At 42.6% G+C, this 12,660-nt stretch overlaps 1 protein-coding gene across 1 annotated transcript in view; it reads left to right on the top strand.

The window, feature by feature from the left end:
• ZNF318 (zinc finger protein 318) overlaps positions 1-12,660 on the top strand; it is a 39,923-nt gene that overhangs the window by 9,971 nt on the left and 17,292 nt on the right. Inside the window, exons 4-5 of the mRNA XM_025216731.1 lie at positions 9,302-9,920; positions 10,755-12,185. Of these exons, the coding sequence (XP_025072516.1) occupies positions 9,302-9,920; positions 10,755-12,185 (2,050 nt within the window). The remainder of the gene's footprint in view (positions 1-9,301; positions 9,921-10,754; positions 12,186-12,660) is intronic.

Below are 12,660 nucleotides of genomic sequence, written 5' to 3'. Positions count from 1 at the left end.
AAAGAGGATAGGATTGGCACTCAGGGAGGATGCAGGAATAATTTGTGGAATGCCTGCTGAAAAAAATGTCTCCCGCTGTCTAAAAACATCCACTGGATCTGATGGTACAGGTCCCTTGAAAAGCCCTGTTACATTAGACTGTTGGAAAACTCTCCTTAAGTTTGTAGCTCTTCACAGTTGCCATCAAAGACTAATGACAGATGCCTCTGCTCTAGCATAGGAAGCCCACTTTAGCCTTCAAACACAGGGCACAGGGAGTCCTTAAAAAGCCTGTTTTCACATAAGTGGCTTAGTGCTAAGGTGTATTAATTAAACATATGTAGTTTTCTCCCAGTTCAAACCTTCTAACAACCTAGAGCATGATGAGTAAAACCACAATAATGTTTTACATAAAAATAACGAAGGGAACAACCCTTGTTTGTCAAGATGTATGTTTATGAGACAATTATTCCTGTCATGAGACTACCCCAAAATACATAGTTGTAAAATGTGTTTTGGCAGATTGCCTCGGAAGTCAGTTTGCCAGAGATCATGAGGGGTCCATAAAAAGATACTCGTCTGCAAACCACATTTACCAGGTGGAGTCATCCAAGCATAGATGTCTTTGTCACCAAAGTGAACAAGTAATACCACAAGTTCTGCTTCTGGCCTTCAATCCATTGAGAGCCACTGCTCCAGAGGAGAGCAGAATCAGGGCTGTCTGCATTCCTAACCCTTGGTCTTCAGGCATGGTGCTTGTTTACTTTCTGATTCTACTAATTAGAAGAGTTTTCAGGAAACTCAGGTTGATCATTAATGGTATGAACATATACTGTATTTACTTGCATATAAGAGGACCACCGGTAATTAGATTCTATGTATGGAAAATTTATAAATTTGATATAATTTTCCAGGTAAGAATTGAATTATGGGAGGTTTGTTTTGAATTTGTCCTTTTCCCATTACTACAGCAGGGGAAATAAATATGGGGGGATCAGGTAGCCCTTTTGCCCTCTGCCCTGCCGACTTCTTCCATGTCATCTTTCTTGTCAGACCCTGCTCTCCCTTAGCACATGGAAGTGAAGAACAAATTTGAAAAAAATGACCTTGAAATAAACAGCTGTACTAATTTGAATATAATGCCCATAGACAGACTTCATCTAGAATTGATGCATTTTACCTTTTTGAAATTGCTGCAAGATTTAGAGCAGGTACTCCATAAACACACTGTTAAGCACTTTGGCACCTACTTAATATGTAGCACAAACTATGCCTGATATTAATCCGAAGTCCAAAGGTTCATGATTTACCATATAGTTCATTGGGCTGGGCCCCAGCAGTCAACAGCATTTCAAGCCATGATGACCCCACAGCTCAGCGCTGCTGTGTGTGTGTGTTCGTGTTCGTTCCAGAAAGCCCCCACAAAGAATCCATGTGCTAACTGGGTTTTCTTGTCATGAGTCCTGGGATCCTCCAAAAATTTATATGCAGATGAGTCATAGGACAACCTGGTTTGTCTCCACCTCATGGAGGGCTGGGCCACTCCAGTCATATGTGCCAGTCTAAGAGGGATTCTGCATGAACTGTTTGAGTCCCTGTTTGGTGATGTTCGTAAGATATTTAAGGCTGGTAAAGAAACATGAATCATTGGAAATGGGAAAGAAAAGCACAGCTCAGCTGTGAGAATAGAGTTCAGAATGTATTCAGTATAGTGGCTCACCATGACTTGAAAAACAATCAGCTCCGAGGGGGCCTGGGTTTCACGTACATTACCGTATATCTTACTAAGATGGACTGTACTAACCTACCCTTGTGGTAGGTTCCCATCAGGATTTTTGGCAACAGGAGAGGATGTCAGGGTTTGCTCCATCTTTTTGAGTGCCAGCAGGATCTCGAAGCCTGGTGCCTGTTGCCTCCCAGGAAGCAACTTTGTTTTTTAAGGGCTACCCACCCCCCCTGCCATAGTTCTCATTAGCACGTTTGTCCAGTATGGGTGATGTACTTTATAGTTGTGCTTAATGTTGCCTGCATTTAATCAACTTCATTGTTGATTTCCATTCCTGAGCACATGCTGCTTTTAGCAGCAGTTCAAAGGTAGTCGATGTATTAAATGAAGTTTCCTTGTATGCAAATGTCAGACAATGTTTTTTTTTTCCTGATGCTGTTGGGGGGGACCCTTATCTTGTATTCCAATAAATATGGTATGTAAGGCTGTTCTGGTTCTTAGACCTGAAGCATCTTTCCACTTAGTCTCCAGTCTCTTCACCAAATGTTATATCAAAGACGAGGACAGATTCTCTGTCCAGATCCATCATTCCCTGCACCTCCCAGCATGGATACTGTTTGGTAAACATCAGTGGAGAGGACTCGTTTGTCAGAGTTGCAGAATGTCCTTACCCTGGTAGGAAGGACTCGGATTTAACTTGTGAAGCTAAATAGAAAAGGATTATTTTCTTGGCTCAACAACATTAGGTTTTCTTTCATTTAATGCCCATGTACCTGATGTAGAAGAATAGCTTGTGTTCTTTAAAAAAACCAAACACACCACAAAACACTGAACCATCAATGAGTTCTCTGACAACCATTTCAGCTTTCCATTATTCAATTAAAGGGTATTCCACGTTCACATCCAAAAAGGTGAAGTTTCTGAAACACCATATATAATATAACCACCAACCAGAAAATCATGCTTTCTTAGGAGCTCAGCATTTAACAAGGCCGCTGCATGTTCTTTGTTCAATCCAACTATCAAAACAACCTTTTTGATAACAATGTAGAAAAAAATGAAAGCTGCATGGCAGGACTTAATGTGTTGGGTTGTTTTTTTTGTTTTTTTGTTTTTTTTTGGTAAAGATGGATTTGCATTGAGATCTCACCCAAAGTTCTTAATGAAAGTAATTTGGCTTCCACTTGAACCAAGTAGTCTTGTTTATTTTGTGAAATCATTTCTGCAAGGCTAAAACTTACTCTTGGTTGTTCTTACAGTGCTCTCCTCCTACCTGAACAGAATTGCGCCCTTAATAAAACCACACATCCTGTTTTTATTTTGGTGGTAGAGATTGGGTGAAAGTTCATGTCATATCTCTAGAAGCTTTGTAATTGGGTTTCTACATGAATTAAGTTGTGCTATGAAAAAAACAGCTCATCATTGAGATGACAACCCACTCCATGACAGTTCCAGCAGTTTCTGTTGCTTCTTTGAGAAATTTTTCAATACTAAAAATAACACAGTGCTACCATCTTAGTTTTCCTGCATACATTTATACAGCATTGCTCTTTGAGAAGTATCAAGAGCTGACATTTGTTTTAGTAGAGTTGTTTTACAATCCAGATTTAGGTAGAGTCCTAGCACCCACTTCCTGTGGATCACTGCTTGTGAGTTACAGTGAAAAAAATGTGGATTGCTTCGCCCCTTATGTGGTGGTGTGGGAAACACCAGTGCTAAGGATATTGTGTCTCTCTCCAGTGGAGACTGCTGGCCAAGATAATAATCCCAGCTTGCTTGCTTGGAGTGCAGGCACGCTAATAGTGGGAAATCCATGAGTAACATATCTGATAGAATCACAGTTACTGTAAAGTCAAGTCATCCTTTTAAAGTATCTGATGCCCTGCAACACAGCTGTGTTATTAATGCTATGTAGTCTTATGTTCCCAAATTTGTGTTTTGCTGTTCAGGGTGTATTTTGGATTACAAGTATGACATTTGCTGAACTTTTCATTCTGAATTATTATTTAATATTCTCCTTAACATGCCCATTATGGTCAGTTCATACATATTGTAGATTGCCTGCTGGCAAGTGTGCGTGCCATTTACTTGTGTGGAAAATAGCAGTTCAGTGTAAAGTACATCAGTTCTTTCTTAACACGTTTTTAAGCATTTTATGTAGGGAAAGCTCATGAGTAGGTATCTCCAGAATTTACGCTGAAAGTGCACGGTGCAGTGGTTTCTTTAACCTTGGAGCTTCCCCTTGTACTCCCTGGTTGCTGATTGGCAGAGGGGTCCCATCACTTGCTGCTCGTTGCCTGCACTTGATGGCCAGGAGGGGAAAACTGATTTTAAATATGCTGCGTTTTTCACCTTCCAGACATCAGGTATGAGCAGCAAGCAACAGGGCCCCTCTGTCAGTCAGTGGTGGGGGGAGTGCGCAGGGGGTAAACTCCAAGATTAAAGAAGCTGCCGCGCTGTGCACTTCCGGTGTGAATTCCGGAGATTCCAGCTCATAAGGAGTAGTGTGTTGTACTGAAGAGAGATTTGCGAGATGGAAAAGATAACTTACGTTTGTGTGGACTGTGTGCTCAGCTGTGTTGAAAATACAGGCCTGTACATGTGTTCTTTGGGGGTATTTTGCCAGAAGGTAGAGTCAGATTGTATTGTGTAACATTGCAGGTAATAGGGATATGTTTACTTTAGGGTGTTCAGCCTGTGGTTCGTGGACCCCTGGGGGTCTGCAGACTGTCTGAGGGGTTCTCGAAAAATGAGCATGATCAATCAAAAGTATGTGAATACCTACACTTACACTTCAAAGGGGGTCCTCATCTCCATTCAAATTTTTTGGGGGGCCACAAATGAAAAAGGTTGAAAACCCGTCCTTTAGGGTACAGTACAGTATAACCTCATAAATCCAGATCTCAGAAATCTGGCACTCTCAAAAATCCGGCACTTTTTAAACTGGGAGTGGCTGCTCCAGGACCAGCCGCCACTTCCCCCGCACCCCTAGATGCAGAGGGGAAGCTTGCACACGGTTGCCACCGCCATTAACCACTCTGTTAACCCCCCTCCCCTTGCCATTAACCCCCCTCCCTCGCCACTTCATGACTGGCCGCCGCATGGACTTCAGAAATCCGGAATTTTCAAATTTCTGGCAGGTGCTCGGTCCCGAGCATGCCGGATTCATGAGGTTATACTTTACTTGTTATGTCTCTTTCATCTTAACTCTCATCTGTAAGACAATGTTAACAAACTTTTTCGCTATATCCATCGTTAAGATATGTTTTCCTTGGACTTTTTTTGTAAAGCATCCAATAAATTATGTATAAAGTGTGCTGAATTGTCCTATAGTTAGTTGAAGTTGTTACTGGAATATGTAAGGGGAATTTTCACATTTCAGTTGATTAACTGAATTTGTAAGAGTAACTGAATATCTATGGAACATACCTTATCTGATTATTTCCAGTCTTTCTAATGCTTTGAGTTTTTATTGGTAATTATTTTTGAGATATCTTCAAAGATGTGAATATAATTTATCTGTATTTCTGGTTCTTTGAAGATCTAATTTTGCAAAATTCTGAAGCATTAACCTACTTCTTCTCAGGTTGATGGAGATGTATATTTTTAAGAGGATTATAGCTTTGGAGTTCCTCCTCTGCACAACTGTATTTTCATTTGTCTATCCCTGTTCTGGCCTGTTGGTTGCTTGAGGAGGACTTCCGTATTTTTTTTTTTTTTTTTTGTCTCCTCTAAACTTCGTAAGGTAGGCTCTTGTTTCCTGTTCTTGAAGGAGCAAGAATGTTTGGTAACCAGAGGTTGGACCATGATCATACTGGCAAATGACTGAAGATACTTTATACATACTTCAGAGGGCCAAAGGTACTGAGACATGAAAGTTTCCCCACTCGATTACAGAACACTTCATAAATGTGTATTCTACAAGATATCTTCAGAAAAACAAATTAAAAGGTGAGAGTTTCCCTCCCCTCCACACTTTCCCCAAATGTAGTGGTCATCTTATAATTTTTATTTAAAACCCCAATGCCTCATTCTTGTTTAGAATAGCGGTTTTCAAACTTTTTTTTGACTCAAGGCACCCCTTGGAATATGTCAGCTCTTAGTTTTCACTTACTTTTTGACTACAGAAAAAAAATAGAGCAATTTTTCTGTTGCAAAGAACTCAGAATGTTTTAACAGTACAGACAACCCTTACTTAATGCGATTTTGGTTAGTGCTATTTTGCTATAGCGCTCATTTAAAATTCATACCTGATTTCCACTGAGCACTCAGCCAGTTTCGCTATAGTGCTGAGTGGAATCGGTGAGTTTTGGCGAGTGGCAGTGAATGAGTTGAGTGGTAGCAAGCGGGGGGGCAAGTGATTGGCAGTGAGTGGGGGGATGGGTGTGAGGACGGGGCCCACACCAGTGCTTGGGGCCAGAGCCAGCAGGGGCCCAGGGTGGGGTGGCAGGAGCACAGGGCCTGGGCTGGCTGGTGGTGCCGGAGCAGGTGGGGGGTGGGGAGAAGCAGAAGCAACAAGGGGTGGGAGGGCAGGTGTGAGCATTGGGCCTGTGCCAGTGCCTGGGGTTAGAGCCAGCATGGGCCCATGCCCAGGGCGGGGCAGCAGGAGTGCTGGGGCCTGGGCCAGGGCCAGTGGAGGTCTGTACCCAGGGTGGGGCAGGAAGAGTGCCAGGGTCAGGGCTGGCGGGGCAGCAGGAACGCTGGTGCCCAGGACCAGGGCTGGGCCAGGGCCAGTGGGGGCCTGCATCCAGGGCAGGGCAGCAGGAGCACAGGGCCTGGGTTGGCACATGGGACCAGAGCAGCCAGTGGGTGGGCAGGGGGGTGAGAAGTGGTGAGAACTGGCAAGTGTTGGGGTGGGTGTGAGTGCAGGGCCCACACTGGTGCCTGGGGCCAGGGCCAGCAGGGGCCCAAGGGGGTGGCAGGAGCACGGGTACCCAGGCTGGTACGTGGGGTTGGAGCTGCCAATGGGTGGGTGGGGGAGTGAGGAGAGGTGGCGGCAGCAGTAACCAAGTATCTCTATTTACATTAATTCCTATGGGGAAATGGGTTTTGCTTAAGGCAGTTCTGCTTAATGCTTGTATTTTCCAGAGCCAATTAAGAGCGCTAAGCGGTGGTTGCCTGAATGGATTCCTATTTGAAATCTCTGGGTGATCTTGTGAATCATACTTGCACACCTTAACAGCACTAACATTGCGTGGCACCCTGTGACAATCTTGAGAAGATACCAAGGCACCCCAAGGTGTTTTGGTACCCTGTTTGAAAATCACTGGTTTAGAGTTTAGAGTTACCTCTCCTGAAAGGTTTGAACCAAGTTATTTGCAAGAGAGATCCAAAAAGTTTGAACAGCAGCCCTGAATTTCTTTAAAGGATCTGTAAGTCCTTCACACTGCAGCTAATGAGTGGGTTCACTTTTCACTTGAATAAAATAATATCCTATAACTTCGACCAGCATCAGTACTTGTTTTAATGTTCAGAAGGAATTTAAACCATACTTAACTACATCAGGTAGTGGGGTGGGGAAGGAAGGGGGGGGCGGGGGGGGAACGACGACTCCTGGAGTCTCCAAGGTCCCTGGCTTGTCTTACTTTGCTTCCCAGACTCTTTCTGAAATATCATAATTATATTTATTTAGATGTAGATTAACAAAGGAGGGGATAATAAAGCAGTATTTCTACAAGATGTTGAGTACAGTAATTAGCTGCATATACTTTGAGTGTGTCATTCTAACGTTAGAAAACTTGTGAGGACTTCAAGATATTTAATTGATAGAAGAGATGGATATATATCCAAGGAGCTAGCAGTTGCAGAATGCCACTTCAAGGCTTTAGCTGCTTGGTTCTGCTGTATTGAAAGGTGTAGTGTGGAATTCTGCACTTCAGGAGTATTAGTGGAGACCAGTCCTCACAGATCTTGCTGCTGAGAAAGGAGCTGTTTTGGGGTAGTGCCAAACACTGACCTGTCACATGCAATGTATACTGAAGCTGGTTTACTTCAGCAAAAAAGTCTAAGCTGGGGTGGCGTTTAGGGAGTTCTTGTTTTATATCTTATGTTAATAATCTGTCAGTTTTTATAATTTATTTTGTCTCTTACTGTAAGCTTCCTCGAGCCTTTGTTGGGAAGGGTGATGTTTGAGTCAAATAAGTAAACTAGTAAAGGAATGATTTTCTTACCTATATAGACCCTCCTGCCACAGTCTTCTCTAAAGGATTTTTTGGTGCACTGGTAAATGTTCTCAGTGACAGCCCTGCTTGTGTCTATGCAAAAAGCTGAGCTAGAATTTATGTACCAGACCTTCTACTAGTACATTTCTGTATTGCTAAATTTTAAGCTGAAGTTCTGGCCCTATGTGTGCAGTATAAAATGAAACCTGTTCTGAAGAACTTGCATGAAACACCGATCTAACTACCTGATTGGTCAGGGGTGCTTATTCTGCATTCTTAAAAGTACTAATCCTGTATTTTTTTTTTTTTTTTTTAAACCAAGTATCTGGGCTTTCTTCATAAAATGAAACCTGTTCTGTCAGGTATTCAGTTCCCTGGGTTAAATCATGGCTGTCCTCCTGCAGAATGGGTTTGGTGGGACTGCTTTACTTGACAACCATCTTATAGACAGAAGGTAGAGTGCCATAAATATATCCTTCCTTGGAGGGTGGATTGACTTGTACAGTAAATTTAAATTACCAAGTGGAAAGGATCAATTAACGAATTGATTTTAATAACTTTTCCAATTTGTCCTTCAGTTACTTTCTAAAGAAAGGTGTATTCTTGCTACTTGATAACATCAGGAAAACATTCAGATTTACAACTAAGTAGAGACTGTACACTGTATTTGGTATATCTTATTTCTGTGTAGAATGATACACTATGACTATGTATATTGATTCTAAGCAATTCTGTAGCTTAATATGGATATTCTAATTAATTTTACATTTTTAGTATGATCTAGAAGTGTGAATGCCATGTTACTTATTAGCTAGATTATAAGTTTTTGGTCATAATTGGTATTGAAGATGGCAGAATATATATTTTAAACACACAGTGATGAGGTAACATGATGACATTTCCTGGACTCAGGATAGATCCCAACACATGTCTTGTATTGGTAGCATAGCTCCTGGATTCCTTACAGGATCAAGCCTTTAATATAGTGCATGTTCTGTTGTGCCATATTTATAAAGCTTGGCCTCAAAAGATTGGTATTTTTCTGCTGATTCTTCATATAGAAAAGGTTGTAGCCTGTAATTTATGGTTTTTCATAGAGCTTCCTGGAGTCAGCTTATTTATTTTTATGTTTCAAGAGATTATAAAATTTAGTTCTTAACATGTTTTGTATTTAAATTTTGATTTAATTTTAAGTTTATTTGTAAATATTTTAAAGGGTTACAAATAAAGTATTATCATTAAAAATATTGTGTTTTTAATAATGTTTTATCAATCTTTCTTCCTTTTCTGGAGTATTTGAGGTTTTGATTTTTGGTTATTCCATGAACTCAGTATTGCAGTCTGAAACCAGTTTGGAATCTTGTTACTGTTGAGGAAGGCCAAGAGACTTACCCTAAGTTTCTGACCTCATTTTACTTCTCTGCCTCTCACACAGGGATGACATGGCTGATGGTCCAATATTTACTAGAGGCCTCCCATGTTCTCGAGGGCTTGAGCGATATCCCTCTCATGAAGATCGGCCATCCAGTCCATTCATAATGAGACATGATGAAGATTACCGTAACAGGGATGTATACCTGCATCGGTCAGATTACAGCCCACACTATGGTCGGCGTGAAGAGCTGCCACGGGGATCTAGTAGGGATAGTGACAAACTCAGAAAACCTTCCTACCGATCAAGGTCAGAAGAGAGAGGTAGAGAAACAAAGCGCCCTCGGTACGAGAAAGATGAGAAAATGCACAGTATGAGTGGGGACCATCAAGGTTTCTCATCGGGAACGCGAAACTATCGCAGACGAAGCCGCAGCAGAAGCCCAAATGAAGAATTCCGGGAACTTGAGCGAGCCAGGAGGAAAAGAGAAGAAGAAGAAGAACGAAACAGAAATTTGAATCATGATCTGCCTAGCAGTGACTATGCAATCCCTGGGTTAACTAGCACATTACAGTCTACTGACACTCAGTATTTGTACAGGCCTGATGAAATACCATCCATGCCCAAAAAGTCTATCCTGAAGAAACGCGTGGAGGTGGAAGTTGAGCCCCCCCCAATACAGGTTTGATTCATATGTACTCATATACTTCCCAGAGCCATTACTTTTTGCTCCACTGCATTATATGATCTTTAGTCTCTTGGTTTTTCTCTCTTTTGGTAAAACATATATCCATTAGGCACAACTAGTGAGTCTGTTGGCTTCCTCCTGTTCTGGAGTTCAGCCAAGAAGCAGCAGCGCTCTTTTACCAAAGCCTTTTTGTGGTCTCTTCCATTAGTTTCTTATGTTTCAGGGCATTCAAACTCAGGATATGTCTGTATGGCAGAAAACAGGACCATGCACAGACATCCTCAAGGTAGCTCTCACAGTCCAGTCTGGAACCAAAAGCATTCTATCTGTGTTACTATGCCATTGCACCCAGTTTATATAACTCAACCGAGAGAGGGACTTAATTAGCTTGGGTGCACCACTGTGTTGATGTGACTTTGCTGCTCCTCAGTCTGGAATCACTATGTGCTGAGCTAGCTAAGGATCTCTCTGCATGGCGCTGTATTGCATCTTGCTTGACCAATCAATGGTGTGCAAACAGTCCTATCATATAGATGTTTGTGGTTGAAAGTTTCACTGCTTATATTTGCAGAGAAATGTAATCAAATATGAAGTGATTGTTTCACACACCCGTGAAAGCATGTTGATGATGTACCGAAGTTACTATGTGACATGCTTGTCTTCTCTTCCTTCGTAACCTTCCCACTCTTTTTTGCTCCTCCCTTAGCTTTTCTAAATTTTTGACTGTAAACTCTTTAGAAGAAATGACCTTGCCCTTTTCGTTTTCACTGGATGGTGTTTAGGCCCCTCTTGGTGCGATGTGATAAATTATTTTTTTTCTTTTTCTAGCCTGAAGACTTTTCAGACAATTCTACGGCCAATAAAGATCTTCCTCTTATTTCAAGTCGCTCATCTTTGTCCCAGAATAACAACAGTACTCCTTTTGCTTCTGATGTGGAGAACTTCATCAAACGGTTTAACAAAGACTCTGCAGTAGAGACTCCAAGCCAGGAGTTGCGTGATGGTTTATATGAGTGGAGCCCGCTTTCTGCACAACCCAAAGACACCTTTGCTTTTGAAGAGAAGTTTGAAAGTTTCTTAAGTCAAAAGGAGAAAACAGAACCAAAATCAGAGCCTGCAGATCGTCATGGTGACTTCCTGCTCCCTCATGAGAGGGCTAGTCAGGATGGGAGTGGCTTCTCCCGCATTCTTGGCTTGATGGCTGATTCTGCCAGTGCTCAAGAGAAGAGAAGACGCAGTTTCCCTGACATTGAGGATGAAGAGAAATTTCTTTATGGCGATGAGGAGGAAGATTCCAAACCTGAACCGGTTCCTGCTGAAAAGCCGTCAGTGAGTAGTGGGAGTGAAATTGCCAGCCAGAAAGCAAGTCCTCCTCCTCCTCCTCCTCCTCCACCTGTAAAGCTAGATGCTCTGGAGGAGTCCAAGGTTGAGTATGCAAAGATCCACGATCTACTTAAAACTATTGGGCTTGATATTGGGGTGGCTGAAATTGGCAAACTGGCAGTCCGTACCCAGGAACGCCTTCATGGAAAAAAGCTGGCATCTCGTTCTCCTGACCGTCGCTCTTCAGACTCCCGCAGCAGACTGGAATCATGGGAAATGCACCGCAGTGACACGCAGTCTCCAGAGTCGAGCCAGCAGCGCCGTGCATCACCGCCTGGCTCTTACCAGTCATCCACAGACACCTCATCTTCTCTTCAGAAATCAGAGTGCTCTAAAAGCAAAGCTGTGGGCCATGAGATCCCTGTTGGCACACCAGAAGCACCTCTTCCTACTGCACCTCTAATCCCCTCAGCACCGCCTGCCCCTGCTAGTTTGCCACCTCCCCCCACCTCTGTTTCCCAGTACCAAATTCCCAACTATCCCCGATTCAGTGCGCCTCAGATGCCACAAAACTATCCCCCTCCCACAATGGCTCCTCCTGGCTACGATGCTTATGGGCACTATATGGCTTACGCAGCCTCTGGCTGGCCTATGTACCCTCATCCCCAGCAACCTAGCCCTGCATTGCCAGAGGCTCATGGGCTGCTCACAATGACAATGACAGCAAACCCAACGCGCCCCAATCTCCGAGTGATTGAAACGATCTCTATGGGCAATGATGCCCCTGATTTAAAGAGAGAAGACTCTGTACTTGTACCAATTCCCACTGCATCCAGTAGTCACCCCAAAATGCCCATTCAGCTCACCTCACACCTATTCAAAAGCACCACAGAAAAGATTTCAGATGAAAAAAATCGGGCGGCCCAGAAGCAAAAGGTGAGTGTGTTACTTGGATTTGTAAGATCTTGGTTAAGCCACTCAAATTTTAAATCATCACTTGGGTTTACTGAGGGCATATCTATCTGTGTTTATTTTTCAATCTTCTTAAAAACAGCAAAGCCTTTTTTGGTTAGATTGCTGGTTGCTGCTGATGCTGTTGCTGATGCTAGAATAAAAATTATTGGTTTTCTTCACACGTTTTTGAGGTACTTGATCGTTTGGATTTTTAAACACTGAATTTACTTTAATGGAAGTTTTCTAAAAACTTCCCTCTCCCTCTCCTTTTCCCTCAGATGTATTTGCTGTCCTTCCCCCCCAAAAAAATGTTCAGAGGGCAGTTTACAATAAAGACAAAAGAGTTATAAAAGCAAAATAAAGCATTAAAGTAAGAACGTATAACAACACAAAGTACTCCCCCTCCCTTCTGTGCTCCCCCCCCCCCCCTTGAATTCAACTCCCCTCTCTCTGACCT

Source organism: Alligator sinensis, unplaced genomic scaffold, assembly GCF_000455745.1.
Source record: "Alligator sinensis unplaced genomic scaffold, ASM45574v1 scaffold1456_1, whole genome shotgun sequence".
In the NCBI taxonomy this organism is placed as follows: Eukaryota; Metazoa; Chordata; order Crocodylia; family Alligatoridae; genus Alligator; species Alligator sinensis.
This window is presented reverse-complemented; position numbering and strand designations above follow the sequence as displayed.